The following is a 27,435-nucleotide window of genomic DNA, read 5'->3' as shown; positions in this document are numbered from 1 at the left end:
CCCACATGCCACTGGCTCTGCCAAGTGACATTGGTGTCACAATATTGTGGGCACCATTAGGTGGGAGAAGAATGCGCCATTACTTACAGCTCAAAAAAATTGCTAGCCATCTCTGTAGGAGCACTGGTTGTGACTAGCCAACACGTGTTTCTTTGTGTGTGTTATATGCCATTAGTAGACTTGTTACAATGTTTTCCGGATCTATGTAAAAAAATATATATTAAAAAAAGTATTTTAAAAAGTATTGGGAAGCCTACCTTTACACGCACATGAACTTTAATGGCATCCCAGTCTTAGTCCGTAGGGTTCAGTATTGAGTTGGCCCACCCTTTGCAGCTATAACAGCTTCAACTCTTTGGGGAAGGCTGTCCACAAGGTTTAGGAGTGTGTCTATTGGAATGTTTGACCATTCTTCCAGAAGCACGAGGTTAGGCACTGATGTGGACAAGAAGGCCTGGCTCGCAGTCTCTACAGAGGACTAAAATATAAAGACTTGAGGCTGTAATTGGTGCCAAAGGTGCTTCAACAAAGTATTGAGTAAAGGCTTTGAATACTTATGTACATAGGAGTTTAAATTGTACATTTTTAATAAATTTGCAAAGATTTCGAACAAACGTCCTTCACGTTGTCATTATGGGGTATCGCTTGTAGAATTTTGAGGAGAATAATTAATTTAATCCATTTTGGAATAAGGCTGTAACATAACAAAATGTGCAGTGCTGTGAATACTTTCCGGATGCACTGTACAGGGAGTGCAGAATTATTAGGCAAGTTGTATTTTTGAGGATTCATTTTATTATTGAACAACAACCATGTTCTCAATGAACCCAAAAAACTCATTAATATCAAAGCTGAATATTTTTGGAAGTAGTTTTTAGTTTGTTTTTAGTTTTAGCTATTTTAGGGGGATATCTGTGTGTGCAGGTGACTATTACTGTGCATAATTATTAGGCAACTTAACAAAAAAATAAATATATACCCATTTCAATTATTTATTTTTACCAGTGAAACCAATATAACATCTCAACATTCACAAATATACATTTCTGACATTCAAAAACAAAACAAAAACAAATCAGTGACCAATATAGCCACCTTTCTTTGCAAGGACACTCAAAAGCCTGCCATCCATGGATTCTGTCAGTGTTTTGATCTGTTCACCATCAACATTGCGTGCAGCAGCAACCACAGCCTCCCAGACACTGTTCAGAGAGGTGTACTGTTTTCCCTCCTTGTAAATCTCACATTTGATGATGGACCACAGGTTCTCAATGGGGTTCAGATCAGGTGAACAAGGAGGCCATGTCATTAGTTTTTCTTCTTTTATACCCTTTCTTGCCAGCCACGCTGTGGAGTACTTGGACGCGTGTGATGGAGCATTGTCCTGCATGAAAATCATGTTTTTCTTGAAGGATGCAGACTTCTTCCTGTACCACTGCTTGAAGAAGGTGTCTTCCAGAAACTGGCAGTAGGACTGGGAGTTGAGCTTGACTCCATCCTCAACCCGAAAAGGCCCCACAAGCTCATCTTTGATGATACCAGCCCAAACCAGTACTCCACCTCCACCTTGCTGGCGTCTGAGTCGGACTGGAGCTCTCTGCCCTTTACCAATCCAGCCACTGGCCCATCCATCTGGCCCATCAAGACTCACTCTCATTTCAGCAGTCCATAAAACCTTAGAAAAATAATTCTTGAGATATTTCTTGGCCCAGTCTTGACGTTTCAGCTTGTGTGTCTTGTTCAGTGGTGGTCGTCTTTGAGCCTTTCTTACCTTGGCCATGTCTCTGAGTATTGCACACCTTGTGCTTTTGGGCACCCCAGTGATGTTGCAGCTCTGAAATATGGCCAATCTGGTGGCAAGTGGCATCTTGGCAGCTGCACGCTTGACTTTTCTCAGTTCATGGGCAGTTATTTTGCGCCTTGGTTTTTCCACACGCTTCTTGCGACCCTGTTGACTATTTTGAATGAAACGCTTGATTGTTCGATGATCACGCTTCAGAAGCTTTGCAATTTTAAGAGTGCTGCATCCCTCTGCAAGATATCTCACTATTTTGGACTTTTCAGAGTCTGGCAAGTCCTTCTTTTGACCCATTTTGCCAAAGGAAAGGAAGTTGACTAATAATTATGCACACCTGATATAGGGTGTTGATGTCATTAGACCACACCCCTTCTCATTACAGAGATGTACATCACCTAATATGCTTAATTGGTAGTAGGCTTTCGAGCCTATACAGCTTGGAGTAAGACAACATGCATAAAGAGGATGATGTGGTCAAAATACTCATTTGCCTAATAATTCTGCACTCCCTGTATTCCAGAAAAGCCTCTGACCAAATCCACCATGTGGTCCGAGTACCTAGCCTTACTGTTATTTAATAAATAATTAAATCTCGGAATGCATTTGTCCTGGTAAAAAGATGGGTTAGTCACCATCAAATTTAACTTGAGCAGTTCTGCAAAGAAGAATGGGCAAATATTGCAAAGTCTAGATGTGCAAAGTTAGTAGTGACATATCCCAACAGACTAAAGTCTGTATATAAAGCAAAAGGTGGTTCAACAAAATACTGACACAAGGGGGCGATCCTTTTTTCTGACATGTTGGTATTATATCTTTCACTTGAATATTATAAGTTGCACTGACAAAGTAAATACAGTGCCTTGAAAAAGTATTCATACCCCTTGAATTTTTCCAGATTTTGTCATGTTACAACCAAAAATGTAAATGTATTTTTATTGGGAATTTATGTGATAGACCAACACAAAGTAGCACATAATTGTGAAGTAGAAAATAAATGATAAATGGTTTTAAACATTTTTACAAATAAATATCTGAAAAGTGTGGCATGCATTTGTATTCAGTGTGTAAACTTTACTCTGGTACCCCTAACTTAAATCTAGTGGAACCAATTGCCTTCAGAAGTCACCTAATTAATAGTGTCCACATGTGTGTAATTTAATCTCAGTATAAATACAGCTGTTCTGTGAACCCCTCAGAGGTTTGTTAGAGAACCTTAGTTAAAGAACGGCATCAGGAAGGCCAAGGAACACACCAGACAAGTCAGGGATAAAGTTTATGGAGAGGTTTAAAGCAGGGTGAGGTTACAAAAAAAATACCAAGCTTTGAACTTCTCACTGAGCACTGTTCAATCCATCATCTAAAAATGGAAAGAGTATGGCACAACTGCAAACCTACCAAGACATGTCCATCCACCTAAACTGACAGGCCGGGCAAGGAGAGCAGCCAAGAAGCCCATGGTAACTCTGAAGATCCACAGCTCAGGTGGGAGAATCTGTCTACAGGACAACTATTAGTTGTGCACTCCACAAATCTGGCCTTTATGTAATAGTGGTAAGAAGAAAACCATTGTTGAAAGATAGACATAAGAAGTCCTATTTGCAGTTTGCAAGAAGCCATGTGGGGGACACAGAAAACATGTGGAAGAAGGTGCTTCAGTCAGATGAGACCAAAATTTTACTTTTCGGCCTAAAAGCAAAACGCTATGTGTGGCGAACAACTAACACTGCACTTCACCCTGAACACACCATGCCCATTGTGAAATATGATGGTGGCAGCATCATGTTGTGGTGATGTGTTTCTTAAGCAGGGACAGGATAGCTGGTCAGAGTTTCTTACAATAAAACCCGTCAGAGTCTGTAAAAGACTTGAGACTGGGGCAGAGGTTCACCTTCCAGCAGGACAATGACCCTAAACATACAGCCAGAGCTACAATGGAATGGTTTGGGTTAAAGCATATTCATGTGTTAGAATGGTCCAGTCAAAGTCCAGACCTAAATCCAATTGAGAATCTGTGTCAAGGCTTGAAAATTGCTGTTCACAGACGCTCTCCATCCAATCTGACAGAGCTTGAATTATTTTGCAAAGAAGAATGGGCAAAAATGTCACTCTCTAGATGTGCAAGGCTGGTAGAGACACACCTAAAAAGACTTGCAGATGTAATTGAAGAAGGTGGTTCTACAAAGTACTGACTCGGGGGGATGGCTGAATACAAATGCACACCACACTTTTTACATATTTATTTGTAAAAAAAAATTTGAAAACCATTTATGATTTTTCACTTCACAATTATGTGTCACTTTGTGTTGGTCTTACGCAGTGGTCTCCAAACTGTGGCCCGGGGGCCAGATGTGGCCCATTCCTTGCTTTTATTCGGCCCTTGGAGCACTATTTCATCCACTAATACCAACAATGGGGCATAAATCCCCCCAATGACAGCAATGAAGGGGCATAATTCCACCCGCTGAAATAATCGATTGGGTACAATTCCTCCTACCCCCACCAATGATGGTGCACAATTCATCCCATGACACCGATAATGGGGCACAATTTTTCCCAATGACTCCAATGATGTGAGACAATTTCTCTCAATGACACCAATGATGTGACACAATTTCTCCTGACAACACCGATGATGGGGCAACCATTACTCCCATTGACATCAATAATGGGACACAATATTTCTCAATGACACCAATTATGGGGCACAATTTCTCCCAAGGACACAAATGATGGGACACAATTTCTCCCACTGACGCCAAAGATGGAGCATTGTTTTTTCCCCATTGACATCAGGACCTTTTCTACTCCAAATGGCCACAGTCTGGCCCTCCTGAAGCACAGCAAACCGGCCCTTTGTTTAGAAAGTTTGGAGACCCCTGGTCTAACGCATAAAATCCCAATAAAATACATTTATGTTTTTGTTTGTAAAATGACAACTATATATATATATATATATATATATATATATATATATATATATATATATATATATATATATATATATAGATATAATCTTCTGTCATATCTTTTATTTTGGTAAATGTCATTGTTTTCTTCATAAGATTAATTCTGTAATGTTATCTCTCTAGAATCGGTTATTCTGTAACGTAAAATAGATGCGAGTTTTAATATAATGTGACCTTTTGAGTTACTTCTTCTACAATGTGTTGTTATCTTTTTTAATGAAGACTCCGTAAAACTACTGTAACAAATGATCAGCATGGTATATACATTTTACAGCATTGTTTGAGCTTTTAGAAAGGCAGTAAATTGACTTGTTTTTTTACTGTAAAAGAATGTTTTAATGAAGTGCATTCCAGAAAGCTGCCCATTAAATGTTAAGGTGATAGTTACAGTCCTTGAAAGCAGTTTTATATTATCCCCCTAATCAGAGAATACCAAGGAAAAAAAGTCCATAAAATATCCACAAGAGGGCACTCCCATCACTATAAAAAATGGGGAGAGAGGTCTGTAGCACATAAACATTTGCAACTGAATCTGGTTTTTAAAAGTATTGCTTGAAGTCAAATAAAGCTATGCATTCAAATATTGTGGAGGTTTTTTTTTAGGGAAAGTGTCACAAAAAAGTGTACGTTTGTTTTAATTATTTTGAATACAGTGATGAAGGATTAGGCCCATTGTAAAAGTTTTTACTGCGGTCTGTGTTCCCACTGAGGGGGATTCACCACTCATTGTCATGTCAACTTAAAGTGAAAGGCCATCCAAAATTTTCCCCAAAACAGGAAATTTTCCAATGGACACAATTCCCTAAAGCCTGGTACACACAATGAGATTACCAGACAAATGATGATCTTTTTTTTTTTTTTGCATGCTGGTCTCGTATCGAAAATTAAGTAACGCAAATTCTAGTACGGCAGAATACAACTTTGGAAGAAAAAGTAAAAAATTTCTCTTCCACTTTGCATAGAGTTTAAAGCGGGGGTTCGCCCTGTTAAAAAAAAAAAAAAAGTTTTTTTTTATTAGACCATTAAATTCGGCATCGTAGCGCGAGCTACGGTATGCCGGTCTTACATTTTTTATGCCCGTACTCACTGTGGTATCGCTGATTGAAGAATCCGGGGAATGGGCGTTCCTATGGTGAGAGAAGGTGATTGACGGCCGGCCCTGGCACGTCACGCTTCTCCGGAAATAGCCGAAATAGGCTTGGCTATTCACGGCGCCTGCGCATAGCCTGTGCGCAGGCGTCGTGAATAGCCGAGACCTACTCCGGCTGTCTTCGGGGAGCGTGACGTGCCAGAGCCGGCCGTCAATCATCCTCCCTCTCCATAGGCACGCCCATTCCCCGCGGGAGTCAGATTCTTCAATCAGCGATACCACAGTGAGTACGGGGATTAAAAATTTAAGACCGGCATACCGTAGCTCGCGCTACGATGCCGAATTTAATGGTCTAATGATGGAAAGGAGGGTGAACTACCGCTTTAAGGTAAACCTGAAGGCCTCTAAAACACAGTAAACTGACATATTGTATACTCTCCAGGTGCCCCCATGTTACTCTGGAACTGCTGTTAAATGCTTGGGTACCCCAGAAATGTGTTATGGAAACAATGTTTGCAGATGACGACTATCTGCTAGCAGGTCCAGCCAATACAGTAATGAGCCAATATACAAAGGGGCACAGAAGTTGCCCACAGTTTATATAATAGATCAGCCCAGGTTTTTAGAGTACCTGGATGATCTGCAGGAGAGTCCAAGCAAAATGGCACATAGATATGTTGTGGGAGGTTACCAATTCAGTTCATACAGCCATAAGCTTTAGCTAGGATATGGGCAGCAGGAATACCAGAAAGGAGGTACGGGGGCGCAGGAGACGAGAAAAGCCGAACATTGGCATGCAGTACCTCATTTGGCCTGAGGTACGGGGGTGCAGGAAACAAGCCGAAGTGTCCACAAGCTGTATTCGGCACTCTCTGGCACCCCCCCATCTCTGGCTGCATTCGGTATTGCATCCCATTGAAGTCAATGCGGAACAAATAATTTTCGTTTCCATTGACTTCAATGGGAAAACTCGCTTTGATATGCGAGTACTTTGGATTACGAGCATATGCTCGTAATCCGAGGTTCAACTGTATCTCAATTACAGCATGGTGGAAAAGATCCTATTAATCTTGTATTTCTGCTACATCCATTATAACAACAGGCAGATCTAAACGGCTTTCATTGTATCTTTAAGGCTGGGTTCACACATGTCCGGCTACGGTTTACAGTCTGGAGCGGTTTTGTTCACTGGCTCAGAGGCGATTCAGGTGCACATTTTTTGCTTGAATTTGCACCTAAATCTGGCCCTCCCTGGACATGTGTGAACCGGCTCCATTGAAAGCCGGTTAGATTCACACGTTATGCATCTGATTCGCATATATGTGAACCGAGCCTCAATGCTTTCATAAGGAATGTGAAAGGCAAAAAAAGAAAACACAGACATCACTGCAGAACTCTAATAGTAGACAATCTTTTTTTCTGTTTCGTAGATGTTTGCGGTCTAATCATGAATAGTTCATCACCTACTGTCCACGTTTGATAGTTATAATATGCAGGCAAAAGCATTATCTACATTAAAAAAAAAATCATTGCACAAAATAAGCCAAGGGAAGTATAAAATGTTGGAATTTGCTATTATCTGCTTCATCTTCTCAACAAGGGCTTCTAAATGAAGCCAACAATACAAGAGAGCTTTGTGAATAACCATTTCTGTTAAATCTTAATTAGAGCATTCAAACATTCTCTTGAAATAGTTCAAGAGAGTTAAGCAGTAAAAGCATTCTCTGATTTTAGAGATCACAATAATCACCAGTTGGCACTGTCCTACCTGTCTAGAGCAGCCTTTTTTTAAACCAGAGTGCTGCTGAACCCTGAGGGGTGCCATCTGGGTACTTCAAGGGTGCCTTGACAAAATACCAAAACTTTGCCCCAAATTGCCCAGATATTGTCAACAAGCCAGCTGGCAGATCAAGCCTGTCTTTTGGTTACACAAGCCCACGACATTACAACTTTGTGCACAATTTGGGCCAGCCACCAGTATCCTAATACCTGATGCCATCACAGCATTTGTCCTGCCCCTCTCTTTCAACACTGGAGTCCTGTTAGCTGAGTAAGAAGAGAAACATTGGAATACTAGTCAGTACCAGTGTGCAAAGGTGTATTTGCTTTGTCAAAATAAATCACCTTGAATGTTGTGTGTCCTACATGTGTTGCATTATGTAAAACTGTTAAGCCCTGTACACATGATCGGTTTGTCCGATGAAAACAGACCGATGGACTGTTTTCGTCGGACAAACCGATCGTGTGTGGGCCCCATCTGTTTGTTTTCCATTGGTGAATAAAAATAGAACATGTTTTAAATTCTTCCTATGGATAAAAAAATGATAGAAAAAAAAAATGATCGTCTGTGTGGAAGTCCATCGACGACGCATGCTCGGTAGCATTGAATTTCATTTTTTTTAGCACGTCGTAGTGTTTTACATCACCGCGTTTTGGCACGGTCGGATTTTTGACTGATGGTGTGTAGGCAAGACTGATGAAAGTCAGCTTCATCGGATATCCGACGAAAAAATCCATCGGACTAGATTCCATTAGATATCCGATCGTGTGTACGAGGCTGAAAGGGGTTGTAAAGTTAAAAATATTTTCCACTTAAACTAACGTCTGACAGGTGCTGATAAAGAAAAAAACGAATGATGGTCATTATAAATCCTTATATACCTGTTAAAATAGAGCTCGTTTCTCATCCTCCGTCATTCCTGAATCTTTATTGCCACTCATTTCCTGGTTTGTGGTGCGCGTGCATAATAGCTACATTACAGCCTAATGGGAACTACAATTCCCATTAGGCTTAGCGGCATCACGCATGCACAGAGCCTTTAATCGCCGAACGAGAAAAGTTCTCGTGGACACACACCGCAACACTCCGCCCCTAGTATACACCTATTCCCGCCTCCCAAGCCTACACACATTCATGTCTGCCCAGTCTATACACATTCCCCCCTCCCCAGCAGACTAAGCCACATTATAGAGATGCCCATGTATGCCCTTTCTCAAGCAGCAACCTTTCTCAAGCCTATAGTTTGGATTTCATACACTGTATTGTGTTTCAAAAACTGACTTCCAGTTACTATATACGGCACTGTGCAACAAAAATAGCAAATGTCATTTTCTTTACTAGCTCTCCCAATAAGAGCAGCTAATTAGGTCTGTGGTGCAATGTAAGTGTCATAGTATAAGAACATTACGCATTCATCAAAATCATTCCTCTGGCAAACAGTCCAAGTTTCAGGATGCAATTCACAGTGTCAGTGCTGCGTGATCATACCTGGAAACTAGCAAAAGTATAAAAAGATTATATAGATTAAAAAAAGCTATAGTACCTTATCTACAGGCAAAGCTTTATCGCAGCTTCTCCACATTTTGACAGTCTGTTTCATTAAATTATATTTTGAGAGATTTTAAGCTTTTGGGAGCAAGTGCTCTGTATTAGTATATTGTCACACTTTCCAATATTTTCCGCAGACTCTTAAGCCCTGTACACACGATCGGTTTGTCCGATAAAACAGACCGATGGACTGTTTTTATCGGACAAACCGATCGTGTGTGGCCCCATCGGTTTGTTTTCCATCAGTGAAAAAAATAGAACATGTTTTAAATTTCTTCTATGGATAAAAAAAAACGATAGAAAAAAAAACGATCGTCTGTGTGGAAGTCCATCGGTCAAAAATCCACGCATGCTCAGAATCAAGTGGACGCATGCTCGGAAGCATTGAACTTCATTTTTCTCAGCACGTTGTAGTGTTTTACGTCACCACGTTTTGGCATGGTCAGATTTTTGACTGATGGTGTGTAGGCAAGACTAATGAAAGTCAGCTTCATCGGTTATCCGACGAAAAAATCCATCAGATTAGATTCCATCAGATATCCGATCGTGTGTACGAGGCTTTACTATTCTCTAATGATGCACTTCTTGTGGGTCAAAACTAGTAAAAAATCTAGGACGTTGCCAATAAAAATGATTACGACACGGAAGAAAAATAAAAACCTAAAAATGTTATATCACTTGAAATTCAGACTCTGGTGGCGGTAAAAATATCAGGTTAAAGAGTATGTGTAGCCATAGTCACAAAGACAGGGAGTAATGGGAAATCCAAAATTTTACAGTTGTCACCAGATCAGGAGGTGAGGGTAAAGCCTTTGATTTTACTCTGTACTGCTAACAACCAAGAGGAAAATTACTCTCACTTTGTAAAGGTTTCCTCTGGCTTCCTGTCGGGTCTCCAGCTCTTGATGTAAAGGAAAATCTTTACAACATGACACAGGCAGAAAAAAATAAGCTGTTTAACCTTTCCTTACGCTATACAAAACGATACAAAAAAAAAAACGATACAAAAACGAAAAAAACCTAAGAGCCGGTTTACACAGGGGCGGCACGACTTCGGGGGCGACTCGGCCAGGCGACATGAAGACGACATCTAAGGCGACTTGCAAAATGACTTCTGTATAGAAGTCAATGCAGGTCGCCCCGAGTCCTATTAGAACGGTTCTATTCACTAGAATGGGACGCGACTTGTCAGGCGGCTGCGTCGCCCGACGAGTTGCCCCAGTGTGAACCGGTCTAACTGTCCCTGAATTGCTATACAAACCTAAAAACAGAAAGTTCTGGCTATACAAACAAATTCAATGCACTTTTTCTATTGTGACGTGAAGTAGAAGGTTGCATAAACTACTGCATATGTACAATATTTATATCCTTGTGTGAACTATATACCAACGCTTTTAAAATACAAAGAGGGGAATTTAACAAAACCGAAGCAGATAGAATCTGTATAGCAACAATCAGCTTCTATCTTTACCATCTTTCTATATTATCTATCTTTTTAATATTCAAAGATGGTTTAGAGGTTACTGGGAGGGAAGGGTGGAGAAAAACAATTTGGGGGTGGAGTGAGGGTGTAATATGAAACTGAAATCAAAAACTGAAGATTTGTTTTGTTAAAGGGGAAATGTCATGGATCTTGAGATATTAAAGTGTTTCTACTTGACATCTGTTACACAGGAGAGGGACATTCAATGCAAGGACACCGGCTTTTGAAATGCTAAGTGGAACCAGCTTGTAAAATACCTTTTATTGTGTTCTGCAGGTTAAGAGCAGGTGTCGGAGACAGTCCATCTGGCTAGAATTGGGGATTGAAGGTTAATTGAATCTATTATGTATGTTTGAAGATGTATGTGTTTACGCTAAGGGACTTTGTATTGTTCTAAAGGTCAGAAGCCTGTCAGCTGTATTGAATTAGCATTCTATTGTCTAAAAGGAATGTAACCTCTCAGAGGTAGTAATTAAGTAGACCGGGTTATTGTGTACATTGATTACCCCCTGGGGCTTCTGTCTCAATACACAAGTCTTTCTATCCAAGCTATTGGACCAATCCCTGTTGACTATTTCAAGTCCTCATTTGCATGGTCAAGGAGGACCTGAGTGAAGACTGCATACTTTACTATTGACCAATAGGAAAGCGGTTGTTGGGAGTGGGATGTTCCAAAATTCTGTATAAAAGTGTGCTGTGTACTTGAAAATAGAGAGTCCTGTTTGAACTTACATACAGCCTGCCTGGTGTTTGTTCTTAATGGGTCTGAACGGCACATAGCTGTAGTTCGGACCCCGGAACCTTGGATGACTGGACCATCAGACGTTGCAATCTGCAAGCTGACTCACTGGTAGCAGAGGAGTGTCGGGAGAGCAGGACCTGGGCAAGAAAGGATCTCGTCACAGGGAACATTAAAATTTTTAACCGTGCCTAAACAGTACCCTAAACGTACCTTTTCTCTGGAATTCCTCATGAAAAATAACAGTGTATGCGATGGTGCCTAGGCACTTCTATGCCCGCGGTCTTATAGCTGTATATCTGCAGTGTGAAATCCAAGGCACTTTCTCTGACTGCTAGTCTCAGTCTCAAGAGACGTGGAGCGAGTTTTGGCAAAGTCACTACTGTGCTGCTCACTGTCCTTCTGGCTTTAGGCAGCAAAGCCCTGCATCTACCAAGATGGCCACATTCACACAGTGGCAAAGTACAGAACAAGCCAAGGTAAGTGATAGTGGGAAAGATCAGCTTCATGGAGAACTCAGGCAATTCTGGTGACTAGTATGTTGTTTTCTGCCTGCCTTTATTGGGCATAATTTCCACAGTTCCTCTTTAGCTGACGTTTAACACCGGTTGTAATTGTTCATAGATAATACACTTGGCATCGGCAATGCAGCTCAGATGCCATTGGCTATATAGACAACAACCCTTTCATTTGTATTGTAAAACAACAAACCCCTTCTAGAGAGCAAGAAAACATTGGCCAACAGTGAAAGTGCTATATATTTCCACTTTATCTATAAAATATGCAAAATGACTCAAATATGTCTCTTTCATGAACACAAAGCAGCAGCACAATGATCCATTCCACTCGTGTAAGATTGGCCAAGAGAAGAGGACTCCTCATAGTCATTATTAACAACCACAGGTCATAATTACACATTTACAAAGGGCCGGCAGATTGGAAGCAGCAGATGCACTTACCAAGAGTATGTTGCTTAAACTCATTAGCTGGGAAATAGCTGCATTGAAAATGAAGTCCTCAGTGAAGTAGCTGGTTACCTTAGCAACACAAACAAAAAAAAAATCATTTTAAAATTAATAGAAGTTAACAGTAATTTACCAATTCTTCAACATAAGTGTTTTTTTTTTTTTTTTCCCTGTATGGTTTTTAGGCTGTGCAAAACATTCTTTGGTCAGAGTGCAAAAGTAATGTGCAGTAACCTCAGGTTCCAAATACATGTAGGGCCAGCCATACTAACAGTGGATTTCATTTAGTTCCTGAACAGGCTGAACATTCAAGCTATGCATGGTTCTGTTGGCACCCTCCCCGTCAGACATCCCCAGGAGAAAAATGTCAGACAGTGGCTGCATCCAATCAGATGCAGGCACTGTTCTGCCTCTATGACAAGCCTGCAGGTGATTAGCTGTGTGAGGCTGCCCCAATTGAAAGCAATGGGAGGCTGGCAGCTCCCACAGCTAATTCGCAGGACCCTCAGCTGATTTCCTCACATCTATACACTGTAAATGTGACATAACTCTATTTCATGCAGATAAAACTGACACAATGGAAGTTGTGTGCACCACATAAGCACAGCAACAGTGCCTTACATCCACTGAAGTCCAAGGGGCATGTGTAAGACAGTGAGTCTTTATGGGTATGAAAATTTAGAGGCACACAGTGGGGAGGGCAGAAGAGACAATTAAAGGGGTTGTAAAGGTACAATTTTTTTCCTAAATAGCTTCCTTTACCTTAGTGCAGTCCTCCTTCACTTACCTCATCCTTCCATTTTGCTTTTAAATGTCCTTATTTCTTCTGAGAAATCCTCACTTCCTGTTCTTCTGTCTGTAACGCCACACTGTAATATTAGACTTTCTCCCTGGTGTGGAGTGTCGTGCTCGCCTCCTCCCTTGGACTACAGGAGAGTCAGAACGCTCTCTACGTTGCAGATAGAGAAAGGAGCTGTGTGTTAGTGGGTGTCCTGACTCTCCTGTAGTCCAAGGGAGGGGGCGAGCACGACACTCCACACCAGGGAGAAAGTCTAGTATTACTGTGTGGAGTTACAGACAGAAGAACAGGAAGTGAGGATTTCTCAGAAGAAATAAGGACATTTAAAAGCAAAATGGAAGGATGAGGTAAGTGAAGGAGGACTGCACTAAGGTAAAGGAAGCTATTTAGGGATTTTTTTTTTTACCTTTACAACCCCTTTAACCACTTCCATACCAGGCACGTATACACCTTCCCGCCCAAGCCAATTTTCAGCTTTCAGCACTGTCGCACTTTGAATGGCAATTGCGCGGTCATGCTACACTGTACCCAAACAAAATTGGCGTCCTTTTTTACCCATAAATAGAGCTTTCTTTTGGTGGTATTTGATCACCTCTGCGATTTTTTTTTTTGCGCAACAACTAAAAAAAGACCGAAAATTTTGAAAAAAATTACGTTTTTATTTTTTTCTGTAATTTTTTTGTAAATAAGTAAGTTTTCTCTTTCAATTACGGGCACTGATATGGTGGCACTGATGGGCACAGATGAGATGGCACTGATGGACATCGACGAGGTAGTACTGACGGGCACAGATGAGGTGGCACTGATTGGCGGCGCTGGTATGCGGCACTGATGGGCACACATAGGCGGCACTCATGGGCACACATAGGCGGCACTGATGGGCACTCATGGGCGGCACTGATGGGCACTCATGGGCGGCACTGATGGGCACTCATGGGTGGCACTGGGCACTCATGGGCGGCACAGATGGGCGGCACAGATGGGCACTGTGGGGTGGCACTTATGGGTGGCACAGATGGGCACTGTGGGGTGGCACAGATGGGCACTGTGGGGTGGCACTGATGGACATTGTGGGGCGGCACTGATGGACACTGTGGCGGCATTATTTACTTGTTGCCAGTCAGTGCCCATTTGTGGGCACTGATTGGCATCTTTTTTTTTTTGCATCTTTTTTTTTTTTCCCAGACTTTTTTTTTTTACTTTTTTTTTGCCCCTTTTTTTAAGTTTTGCCCTTCCCTAGTGGGCATCCCTGGTGGTCCATGTGGCGATCCGAGGGCGCGCAGCGGCTAAGAATCCTGAGGACATCATATGACGTCCAGTCAGGATTCTACAACCACTTTGCCGACGTCAATTTGTCATTGGCGGGCGGCAAGTGGTTAAAGAGCAGCACCGTTTTCACCAAGCACCAGATGCAGAAGCAGATGGTATGGAAACAGGTGAGGCTGAAATGCTGCATTAATACTATAAAAATAAATGGAAAAACAGCCATGTAAAAGGTGAAAGTCACATCAGACATTACAATGATAAATCAAAATAAAAAAATATATAATGTTAGATGCAGTGATCTATTATTGCTTACAATTTTGATATCATGGAAACAGTGCTTAGTAACAAAACAGAATGCTATGGCCAACACAGATAGCCTTGATCTCAAATACGTTTATACTTGAAGCCCATTATGCAATATAGGAATGTGTGTGTCAGCCAACCGCTTTCTATGAGAAGCAAAAAACACACTATTGGGCAAACATGCAAATGATTATATTAGCAGTTTCTAAATACTTTGGTCAACCCCTGCCTATGTGTGTATAGAAGCAATGCTGTGTTAGGTATATTTTAATAATAAACCTACAAGCAGTAATTTCCCAGCTGCCACACGACATTATGCTGTGTCACACAATGTATTCTGCAGTCCCCAGGAGTCTCCTGATTTGTTATTAAGGTTGCTTGTTTGCAATCAGCAAGAAGCGCAATCTTAAAATCACAGAAATCTGGGGAAGTGAAAGGAAGAGACCTCACATGTTAAACATGCCAACTTAAAGAAAAGATTATGTCAGTTTGGGATAGGGTTCAGCAACTAGCTTTTTATTTATATTTCTCAATAATCCCAAAAACCACATCATTGCTAGAAGTTATTAAGCTGAGCCAAAGCATACAATGGAGCCATGGTTTAAATGTCAATTCTCCGTGATGAATCCAGCTGCGGACCACAAACGGTACTGCTGTGGCATAGAAGGCTAGAAACCAACAAGTCTTCTGAAGGTAATTAAACTTTCAATTATTTAATAAACCTGGGGACAATATTGTTTTATTAAAAATATATATATATATTTTTAATTAAGGCTTGCACCTTGTACAGTATAAGATTTGATGTCATCTGTGCCCAGTCTTGCCACAAAGAGTTAATCCAGCTCTGAGCAGTCCTCTAATCTTTTTTCAGTGAGATAAAAACTGACACACAAAGAAATACCAGTCAGTTTTTCCCCCTTGCTGTGAGTGACAGGTTATTTACATATCTCACGCAGAGCCTGAGAGAGGCATTCTGTGTACTTAATATCCCCTACTCCTTTCTTCTCCAGCTCTCTCAGGATTGGCTGCTCCACACCTCAGCATGATTGGACATGCTGAAGTCATGTGGTGACTTTTCTGAGTTTTGACTGGATGTTAGTGATCATAGCAGAAGTTCAGTGTAAGCAATACGGTGACCCCCAGATGACGTGTTATGACACGAAACGCATCGGGAAGACTCCATTGCCACCTCATCTTTATTTTCTACATGCGCTGTAACTTCATTTTACATTGTCTACTTATCATACGAGCGAGTACATCTCTGTTGAAGAGCCATTGGTGGATTCCCTGTTCCCAAAGAGATCCCTTTGGAGTTTAAATTGACCGCAAAGCCTGTTTGACTCATGAAATATATGTTTCTTTGAGTCCACAATTTCTGGTAAGCCTGCATCCTTATCGATGGAGGGTTATTTCACTACACTTAAGAAGTCACTTTTCAGCAGAATCTTGTCTCATCACTTCAATGTTTGAGTCATCACATATTCGTGACACACGGTGGATATTTTGTCACTTATAGTCATATATGGACATTTAACTACATGGTGCAACTTTGGACATTAGTTCTAACCTTGTGCGATTTCACTGGATATCATTCACGTTTTGCTTTCTATTATTATAGTTTTCTCATTATATGTTAATTTTTATGCTAGTATTTTATTATACATTGCATTTATAAGCGCTGCACTTTCACCCATACAGTGTAAGAAATACATAGGAGAAAATGCATGTTGACAAGGGGAGTGTAGAGGTGGGCGGGAAGTCTACTGACATCACGACTCCACCCACCGAGCTCCGGACAACAGACCCACCCACAGAATCTGCAGTTTTTTGGGTCTCATAACAGACAGAGGGGAGACATTTGACAGGTAAGGATACATGCAGGAGGCAAGTATATCCTTATAGATCAGCACTATGACAGTAGTTTAGAAAGGATAAGAGTGGGTTTACATCCACTTTAATTACTTGACTGCCATTCAAGACAACAATGCATAACAGATTCAGAGTCCTTGTCCGAGCAAAAAAATAAATAAAACCTGATCACTATAGGCAAACAGTTCTACTTCTGCTCCTACAATTTTTTTACATCTAGACAAAAAAAATGATGCCTATGTCAAAACAAAGAACAGAATCGTGTATCTCCTATGTAAAAAGCACAAATATGGAAATAGCTTTTACGCTGAAGGAGAACTGAAAAAAATAAGGACCGAAATAACTTGGGGAAGAGAAGGAAAAAAGAGAGGGTGTGAAAGGTTAGAGACCAAAGGGGAAGGTGTCAAAAGAAATAACATTTCTTTGAGAATACAGCTCAGTAAGCATATCAAAAACAGGCAAGGCACAGGAGACAGAACTGACAATCCTCCTCTTCGCTGACTCTAGCCCTTAAATGACACACTTTTGAGAGAGGTAACACATCATTTTTATGAAGCAACATGATATAGGAAATAGGCTTTTAGGGGATCAATATTTCTTCAGATCAATTATTCAAGGCAGATTTTATACAAACAAATAAGGAGGATACCACATCATAGATCTATAATATGTCATGCTGCACTATCCACTACCAATCATGTGCAGCCATGTCCTTTTGTTATTAGCGGTAACAGCTAAGCATCCAGGAATAGTTTGCATCTAAAGTCTCTTTAATAAGTATATCCCAAAACCAAATTTTTAGCTGCAAAATTAGGGGGTCGTCTTATACACCGGCAAATAGGGTACACCATTAGATGTCCTTGGGCACACCTGAAAAGGGATAAAGGTACCTCTTGGCGCTTGCACTGTATTCATATGTTCAATTTACTAATGTAATTTAAAGATCTGTGACAAGAACTAAAGTGAAAGCCATTTTGGCCCATAGCGAACTGGTTACCTCAGAAACTATACAGTTCTTGTTTTGCCAAATTTTCTGGGCCTCTGCAATATCATTCCTATTAAGAAGCTTGGGATCAGAAACAACTGAAAGCTTTCGGGCTTCAATAAACTTGCTGGCTACAGCCCACACTCGAGCCTGCCATCTCTGTACCCCAGGTAAAGCATCAGCTGTATGAAAAAAAAAAAAAAGTAAGAATTAAGTGAAAACAAACTATATTATAATTTACTTTAAAACCTTAATTGGCACACCATTGTATAGTAAAGCTTGTTGCCCTTTCCCACTGTTCCTGGGAGTTAACGGGACTGGAAACGATTTAGAAAAGTAAGATAGACAACCTTCTGGAGAAAATTCTGTACTGCAACTCATATACAGTATATAGATATACATACACACTGTATTGCTGTACCCACTTGGTCATAGGGCTTTCTTTCAGTGGAATTTAAGCACTTCAATACCAAGCACTTTTGCCCCTTCCTGCCCAGGCCAATTTTCAGCTTTCAGCGCTGTCACACTTTGAATGACAATTGCACGGTCATACAACACTGTATCCAAACTACATTTTTATAATTTTCTTCCCACAAATAGAGCTTTCTTTTGGTGGTATTTGATCACCTCTGGGGTTTTTATTTTTTGCTAAACAAACTAAAAAATACCCACATTTAAAAAAAAATGTTTTCTTAGTTTCTGTCATTAAATTTTGTTTTCCCCCCTCACTGACGGGCACTGATGAGGTGGCACTGATGAGTTGGCACTGATGAGGAGCCACTGGTATGTAGAATTGATGGGCACTTATAGGCGGCACTGATATGCAGCACTGATGGGCACTGACAGGTGGCTGTGATGGGCACTGGCAGGCGGCTGTGATGGGCACTGGCAGGTGGCACTGATTGACAGCACTGATGATGAGGTACTGACAAGTGTTACTGCTAGGCACCGATTGGCGAAACCAATGATGTCCTTGCGACGTCATTTAGCGCAATGCACGTCGGGAAATTTTAGGGACGGAGCATGCGCAGTACGTTCGGCGCGGGAACGCGCCTAATTTAAATGGTCCCCGCCCCATTTGAATTAGGCGGGCTTGCGCCGGGCGGATTTATGCTACGCCACCGCAAGTTTACAAGTAAGTGCTTTGTGAATCAGGCACTTACGCTACAAACTTGCGGCGGTGTAACGTAAATGGGATATGTTACGCCGCCGCAGCATAGCCCATTTCTACGTGAATCTGGCCCAATCTGGCTTTAGTGGGCACTGGCAGACTTTATTATTGGGGCACTGCTGGGCACCGATTGGCACATCTGATGGGGCTGCGCTGATAATCAATGTACTGATTATCAGCACAAACCCCCCCCCCCCTTCTGACAGGGATAGCCGCCGATCGGCTCGCCCTGTCAGGGCGAACCGAGGAATGCCCTTTGCCGGCACTTACTGGTTCACATGATGATCAGTTGTGATTGGTCACAGCTGATCATGTGGTAAGAAGCCTCTGACAGGGGCTCCTTATCACGATCGGAGATGCAGCGTGTCACGATCACCGTGCTGTGCGCCCCTGTGGGCGCGCACCTGCATGTTATCCTGCTAGACATCATATGATGCCCAGTCAGGATAACAGAACCACTTGCCGGCCATCAATCTGCTATAGGCCGGGCAGGAAGTGGTTAATCACAACTGTTTTTTTATTTTTATTATATAAATGAAAGAAAAAAAAAACGTTTCATTTAGTTTGTGCTATAAAACTTGGCACATAAATAATCATCCTTCATAAATTTAGGCCAAAATGTATTCTGTTATATTTCTTTGTCTACAAACTATGGTATACATTTGAAATGTATTAAGCATGATGTTCTGACTGTCTATCATTTCCTGAGCCCCCAAAACCACAGGACAGTACAAACACCTCCAAAAAAATTGTGTAAAATGAAAAAAGTTAATACAATTTTATTTTATTCCACACAGTTGTAATTTTAACATGTTATTTCTCACAAATAGCATGAGCATATTACAAGTACACTCCAAAACACATTCCACTCCGGGATACCTCACGTTAGACTTTCAGGTTAGGACTGATTATCTACCGGACATTGTATCTTAGCATGAAAATCAACCAACACTTTATAAAAAAACTGTGTACTGCTTAAAAGAGTTCCTGTGCTTCGGGGAGTGCAGTTGTCCACGGGGGATGGCTTATTATAATCTTATTATATAAGATTATTGTCTTGCAGAAACATAGTCAGTGAGATGTGCAGATGGGTTAGTTCAGGCAGCAGGCAAATACTTGGTCAACGTGCAAAGGATTGATCCAAGCAACAGGAAGAAACCTGGTCAACAAACAGACCAGGGTCATTAGAGGCGGCAGGCAGAGGTAACACTACACTGGTGTAGCGGTAATCAGCAACACTATTGCTGGCTGCACTGTTTCTGGTGACAATGTAGTGGTGATCAGGAACACTGTTGATAGCTGCACTGGCTCTGGTGACACTGGCACTTGTGTGGCTAGTGTTCAGGAACATTGTTGCTGGCTGCACTGGTCTACTGTCACTGGTGTGGCAGCAATCAGGAACACTGTTGCTGACTTACACTGGACTGGTGACACTGAGAATGATGTGGCGGTGATCAGGAACACTGTTGCTGACTTACACTGGACTGGTGACACTGGGACTGGTGTGGCTAGAGATCAGGAACTCTGTTGTTGACTTACACTGGTCTGGTGGTGATCAAGAACTCTGTTGTTGGCTGCACTGGTATGCCAACACTGGGACTGTGGTGGCATCAGGAACACTATTGCTGACTTACACTGGTCTGGTGAAACCGGGTGTAGCATTGATCAGGAACACTGTTGCCGGCTTACACTGGTCTGGTGACACTGGGACTGGTGTAGCAGCGATCAGGGACACTGTTGCTGGCTGCACTGGTTGTGGTGACACTGGCGTGACAACAATCAGGAACACTGTTGCTGGCTTACCCTGGTGTGGTGGTGATCTGAAACAGTGTTGCAGGCTTATACCGGTCTGGTGAAACTGCGACTGGTGTGGCAGCGATCAGGAACACTGTTGCTGACTGCACTGGCCAGATGACATTGGGACTGATGCAGAGACCATCAGGAACACGTTTGCTGCCTGCAAAAATGTGGGTAACTAGCATGGTGGCAATCAGAAACACTGTTGCTGGCTGCTTGTGTTTTAGCGATTGGTAATACTGTTGCTGGGTTACACTGATCTGGTGACACTGTGACTGGTGTTGTGGTGATCGGGAACACTGTTGCTGGCTTTCACTAGTCTGGTGACATTGGGACTAGTGTGGTGGGGATTAGGAACACTGCTGCCAGCTTATACTGATGTTTTGACACTGTACTAGTCAGTCAGTGATCAGTAATGCACACAGTCGGAATTTTCGATGGAAAAAGTCTGATGGGAAATTCCAACAGAGTTTTGCCCGGTCAAAGAAGTCGGACCATGTATACGCGGCATAACACTTTATCTCTGTGCATCCAGGAGTGAGAGGACATTTTAAAATATCCTCAGGAGTGAGCCATCTGGCTGTTTATGTACAACAGCCAGACTGCAAGTGGTTGAAGAGGAATTTTACTGTCTCTCCACTGCACATGCGTGAGGCAGAGCAGCGCCACTAAACTGGTTTTGCAGCCTTTGATGTATGACATGTCTCAGGAGGTTGCCGGTGGGCAACAAAACAAAATTAGTTGGAGGATGGCGGGGGGGGGGGGGGATGTTCGAGGAGTATGACTGGTGCTTTACTTTTAAGTAAAGGACCACTTTAACCACTTGCTGACTGCCCCTATAGCAATTTTACTATGCCGGATCACTTATATATACGTGATCCTGCACTTCTGCATGCAGGGGGCGTGCACACACTGCCGGCGGGCCGCTTCTGTTAGGATTATTCACAGAAGCCCATCCGTCAGGCAGAGACATAAAACGCAGGGACTAAAATCCATCTCTTCCCCTAGTAAAAGCAGCACACATAGTACACAAATACACTGTCTAGGTACACTGTTAACCCTTTGATCGCTCTAGATGTTTAACCTCTTTACAGCCAGTATAATTAGTACAGTGTCAGTGCATATTTTTTTAGCACTGATCACTGTATAAGTGTCAGCTAGTGTCCGATTGTCCGCTGCAATATCGCAGTCCTGCTAGAAGTCGCTGATCACCCACATTACTAGTATAGAAAAATAAAAACTCCATAAATATATACCACAATTTATAGAGGCTATAAAGTTTGTGTAAACCAATCACTTATTTTGATTATTTTTTTTTTTTATACCAAAAACATGTAGCATAATACATATTGGCCTACATTTATGAAGAAATTAGATTTCTTAAATGTTTTTTTATCGGATATGTTTTTCAAAATGTTATTTTTTGTTTATAGCGCAACAAAATAAAAAAACGCAGTGATGATCAAATACCTCCAAAAGAAAGGTCTATTTGTGGGGGGAAAAATGTCATTTTTTTTTGTGTGCAGTGTTACATGTCCGCGCAATTGTCAGTTAAAGTAACGCAGTGCCGTATCGCAAAAAATGGCCTGGTCATGGAGGGTGGTAAATCTTCCGGAGGTCAAGTGGTTAATTACAGCATGAAAAGTGTAGAATGTGGCAGCCTACAGTTTTATTGACAAACCTGATCTTAAAAGGATAGACTTTCTTCAGGTCTAAATATCATGTGCTTTTGGAACAGGCAACATCTGTCAAAATCACCAAGAATGAAAGCTCTCCCTTGAGAGTTCGGAACAGCTAAAAACAACCACCGCTAATCAGGGATTCATCAGATGGATGCTTTTGAATTGTGGAACGAAGGGAGATTGTGTGTTTCCATAACCATAAACTTTGAGATCAGGTCATGAATATTTCAGGCTCGGAACAGATGTCTGGTAGTTATAAAGCCCCACACAGTATGTAATCATAAAATCTGAGCAGGTCTGCCACACAATTTTATTTCCTTTTTCCATTTACATTAAATACTTTAATCTGCTCAAAAATACAGACCTCTGGTCAGCACAATGTGAGCAGAAAGCTGTAATTAGTTCATACATCCATTACAAAGTTTAATGAATATTGTTAACAATCCCTGATATTGTTGTGCTGAACTGGAAACTAAATTCATCTTATTCTTTTAAAGGTAAAAAACATAAGATAATGGGTCAGATCCACGTAGATCGGCGTAATTTTAAGCAGGCGTAGCGTATCGTAGTTACGCTACTCCGCCGCTACTTTGAGAGGCAAGTGCTGTATTCACAAAGCACTTGCGTCTAAAGTTACGGCGCCGTAGCGTAAATGTGTCAGCGTAAGGGTGCGGAATTCAAATGACAAAGATGTGGGCGTGTTTTATGTTAACTCTACTTGACCCCACGTTTTTTTTGAACGGCGCATGCGCCGTCCTTGGGGGTATACCAGTGCGCATGCTCGTAATCACGTCGCAAATAGTCGATGCTTTTGACGTGAATGTAATTTACGCAAAGCCCTATTTGCGAAAGTTTTACGCAAGCGACGTACACGACGGAAAATTCGACGCTGTCCCGACGTCCATACTTAACATTGCGTACGCCTCATAGACCCAGGAGTAACGTTACGCACCTGGCTCCTTCTTTTCCGCGAGTGCCCCCACGGAGAGCTGATTTCCATGGGGCCACCGATGTGAGCGCGCTACCGAGTCCTGCTGCCGCATCCATTGACACAAACAGCAGGACTCGGCCCCGCCCCCATGTCACTAGATTTGATTGACAGCAGCGAGAGCCAATGGCTTCTGCTGCTTTCAATCTATCCAATGAGGAACTGAGACAGCGGCTGGAGCTGCTGGGCTTGTGCTTGTCGCTGGAATGATCGGGTTCAGGTAAGAACAGGGGGGGGCAGCACAGAAGGTTTTTCACCTTATTGCATAGAATGCATTAAGGTGACAACTCCTTTAAATCTGAAATCTCCACAATTTTGATATCTGGTATAATCACTTTCCCTCTGCAATGTAGCATTTTGTTTTCTTTATTACGCTCAGCATAAAAATCCTGTTATAGTTCTAGCGTTGGCAACCCTTGACAACACCAGCACTACAGCTATAATTTACACCAATTAGTCTCGTGTTTCCACAGCTGTGCAAACGTGTCAACTCAAAAAACATAACCTGTGATGACAGTGCAGTTGTACGTGTCATCGCGGTGAAGGACTCAAAGTATTAAAACCATACAGCCGGGCAAATAGTATGCTCAAAAGGGAAGCCAGCTGCAGCCCCCACATTTCTGAGTAAGGGTGTTTTACAGACAGCTCCCGTGTGTTTAAAGTAGGTACTTACTCTTAGCATCCCATAATATATCTTGCTCTGGAGGGCCAGCAAATAAGAGATATAGGCGAGTGGTGTCAATGCCATGCTTCTCCACCATTTCCTCAGGATCCACTCCATTGTGCTTGGATTTGCTCATCTTCTCCCATGTTACTTGCAACTTCTCTCCAGTGTCAGCATGAACCGGTTCAGCTCCTTTGTACACATTAAAATACATTAGTTTGGATTGAAATGCTTTTAGGATCACATTGATAAAAACAAGACTAAGATATGAAGTGTTTAATTAAACCTACACTGAATGAAATGCTTCATTGGACTTTTTATTTTATTTCAGTTTTGATAACTGCAATTTGCATATGAATGCATCTAGCAGTATTAGCAATAATACACTGAGAATATCATTTGGCCCATTTCAAGAGTATAAAAGATATTCAGATGAATAGGCATAACTATATATAAGTGTCAAATAATAAGGCTTGTTTTATCTCAGAAATAAGGTACACGAATAACCAGGGTGACACCTCCACTTTACTTCGACAACATGTAAAAAATAATGTTGCTCAAATGCCTCCTGTTCATCCTTCCATTGTCCCCTGTGGCCCCTTATAACAGCAACTTTAGGGGACGCACACCACATAGATCAGGGGTCCTCAAACTTTTTAAACAGGGGGCCAGTTCACAGTCCCTCAGACTGTTGGGGGGCCGGACTATAGTTTAAAAAAATGTGAACCTTTGCACACATCTTATTTGAAGTGCAAAAAACAGGAAAAACCAATACAATTTTAATCAACATAAACTTATTAGTATTTCACAGACTCCCCTCATCACAGAACCCCTCTCCAACACAGACCCCCCTCATCACGGATTTCCCCCACCCCCCCATTAAAGATTCCCCATATTAGACCTCCATCACAAAGCCCCCCAACACAAACTTTTATCCATCACAAAGCGCCCAATAACTGACCCCCCCCCCCCAACACAAACTCCTCTATATCACAAAGCCCCCAATAACTGACCCACATCACAAAGCCCTCTAACACAAACTCCTCTATATCACAAAGCCCCCAATAACAGACCCCTCACCACAAACTCCTCTCCATCAAAAAGCCCCCATAACAGATCCTCCCCATCATAAAGCCCCCCAACACAAACTCCTCTCCATCACAAAGCCTAGAATAACAAAAGCCCCCCTATAACAGATCCCCCATCACAGACTCCTCTCCATCACAAATTCCCCCCATATCAGGTCCACCCATCACAAAACCCACCCAACACAAACTCCTCTCCTCACATAGCCCCTCATCACAGATCTCCCCCCGATCACAGATCCCCCCCTATCACAGATCTCCCCCCCATCACAGATCTCCCCCCATCACAGATCTCCCCCTATCACAGATCTCCCCCCTATCACAGATCTCCCCCCTATCACAGATCTCCCCCCTATCACAGATCTCCCCCCCATCACAGATCCCCCTATCACAGACCCCCCCATCACAGATCTCCCCCCTATCACAGATCTCCCCCCTATCACAGATCCCCCTCAATATTACACTGCCGCCCCTTCTATAACATCCCAGCACTCTGTCTCTCTGCTACCTCAATCACACAAGACGCAAAGCATGGCAGGTCCTCCTTTTGTCCGGACCTGTCATGTTTCTCATCTTGTATAATGAAAACGTAGCAGAGGGAGGGGGATTGCTGCGATATTAAAGGGGCAGTCCGTGGGCTGGGTAAATCACACTGGCGGGCCGGATCCGGCCTGCGGGCCATAGTTTGAGGACCCCTGACATAGATCAACCACTAAGACTAAGCCCAATGAGGGTGAAACACATCAGCGGGATGTGGCCAAGGTGTGTACATAAAACTGTGAGTTAGTGACCTTAGATTGTAAGTTCCTTGAAGGCAGGGGCTGTTGTGAATGTACAATATATTTGTGAAGTGCTGTGCTAGTGCTGTGTTTGTGAAGTCCCATATAAGTACCTGTAACAAACAAAATAAAGATGAGGGGACTGTAGCTGAAGCCTCTTTTAGTTTACCGGCAGATATGATTGATCGACGTGGTGTGCGCCATCTAATTTTGCTATTATGACACCTCCACTTTACTTGCTGCAGGCAACCATACTAATTTTGAGGCTAGTAACAGGCATCAGTAACAAACCCACCCTTTCATGTTTTAGTCTGCACATTCTGCCCAGGGCCACCATAATGGTATTCACCATCTCGAAATTCACTGCTAGGTGGACTGCTGTTTGCAGAGAACATTTTGCAGTCATTTTGGGAAGACTGTTTGTGCAGCTGTAATTATAAAGCCATCCATCTTTTAAGATCTATGTAGATCAGTGGTCATCAACCCTGTCCTGCAGGGCCCACTAACAGGCCAGGTTTGCAAGATAACTGAAATACATCACAGGTGATATCATTTGCTCCTCAGTGATTGCAGTATTCTAGACTGCATCTCCCCAAGGTAATACATAAAACCTGGCCTGTTAGTGGGCCCTGCAGGACAGGGTTGATGACCACTGATGTAGATGATGCAGTGGAACAAGCTATGGGTGAAGTACAGCTCCACAGAAGTGTAATGTCCAACACAGTCTCTGGAAAATTGGCAGAATATGACAGTCTTAGCTGTGCAACAAGGACTTATGACGCTTTTCTGAGGGACAGAAGATTCAGGCCACATTGAAGCCCAACTGCCATTCTACAGAGCGCACAGCATGCCAGTTCATGGGACACACTCAACTTTGGGTTAGCAATCAATCTGGTTGCCCTCTATTTATTATTCTTGGCATCAGAGTCTGCAAACTGATCCCCACACATCATTTGCTCACCCGTGCCCCTACTACAAAGACATAGAAATCTACTAGTAAAATAACGTTTTTGCCCATATGGATGGCTTCAGCAAGCTAACTAAGACACTTAACTGAAAAATAAAAAAAGACGACTTGCCATGAAGGTTGGTACTCCACTATTAACAGTTTTAATTTGTCTAATTGATTTTTTATTTTTTTAGTCTGTATAAATAAAAACAATGGTATGCACAGGTATCGCTCTGCCATTAGTTTATGCACTTGCTGTCCCCATCTTTGCACTTGACCACTTGCTGACTGCCCTATAGCAGATTTAATGCTACAGGGCGGCCATTCTGTGCAGAATCACCTATATATACGTGATTTTGAACCTCCGGGTAGGGGGCGCGCTGCTTCGGTTGCTATTAGTCACAGCAGAAGCTGACCAGGCAGGTGCCGGTGATCTGCCGTGCTGGTTACAGGTGTCCTGAAAGTTCCAGCGCATGCGCGAACTGATGCGGGAAAGTTCCTTCAAGCACTGGTGCAAACTTGCTGACGGAAATCCCCGAACGGCGGCCGGCATCCAGGGCGACGTGGATTTTGAGGTAAGTGGCCAGTCGGCCTCACGTCCTCGCTGCGCTCGGACGGCTCGCTTCGCTCGCTCGGCCTCCTGGCTCTTTTTTTTAACATCCTCCAATCCACGGGGATGTTAAAGAATGAGCCTGGATGCCGGGCGAGGTTCGGGAATTTCCGTCGGGA

General features: G+C 42.4%; 1 protein-coding gene across 1 annotated transcript in view; it reads right to left on the bottom strand.

Moving 5' to 3' along the window:
* The window catches only part of LARS2 (leucyl-tRNA synthetase 2, mitochondrial), a 268,511-nt gene that overhangs the window by 24,429 nt on the left and 216,647 nt on the right, over positions 1 to 27,435 (bottom strand). The window contains exons 16-18 of the mRNA XM_040353150.1: positions 23,903 to 24,085; positions 17,604 to 17,773; positions 12,364 to 12,441 (exon numbers count right to left, since the gene is read on the bottom strand). Of these exons, the coding sequence (XP_040209084.1) occupies positions 12,364 to 12,441; positions 17,604 to 17,773; positions 23,903 to 24,085 (431 nt within the window). The remainder of the gene's footprint in view (positions 1 to 12,363; positions 12,442 to 17,603; positions 17,774 to 23,902; positions 24,086 to 27,435) is intronic.

The sequence above is a fragment of the Rana temporaria genome, chromosome 5 (genome assembly GCF_905171775.1).
Source record: "Rana temporaria chromosome 5, aRanTem1.1, whole genome shotgun sequence".
NCBI lineage: Eukaryota > Metazoa > Chordata > Amphibia > Anura > Ranidae > Rana > Rana temporaria.
Note: the sequence above shows the minus strand (reverse complement) of the source record. Positions and strands in the feature narration are given on the sequence as shown.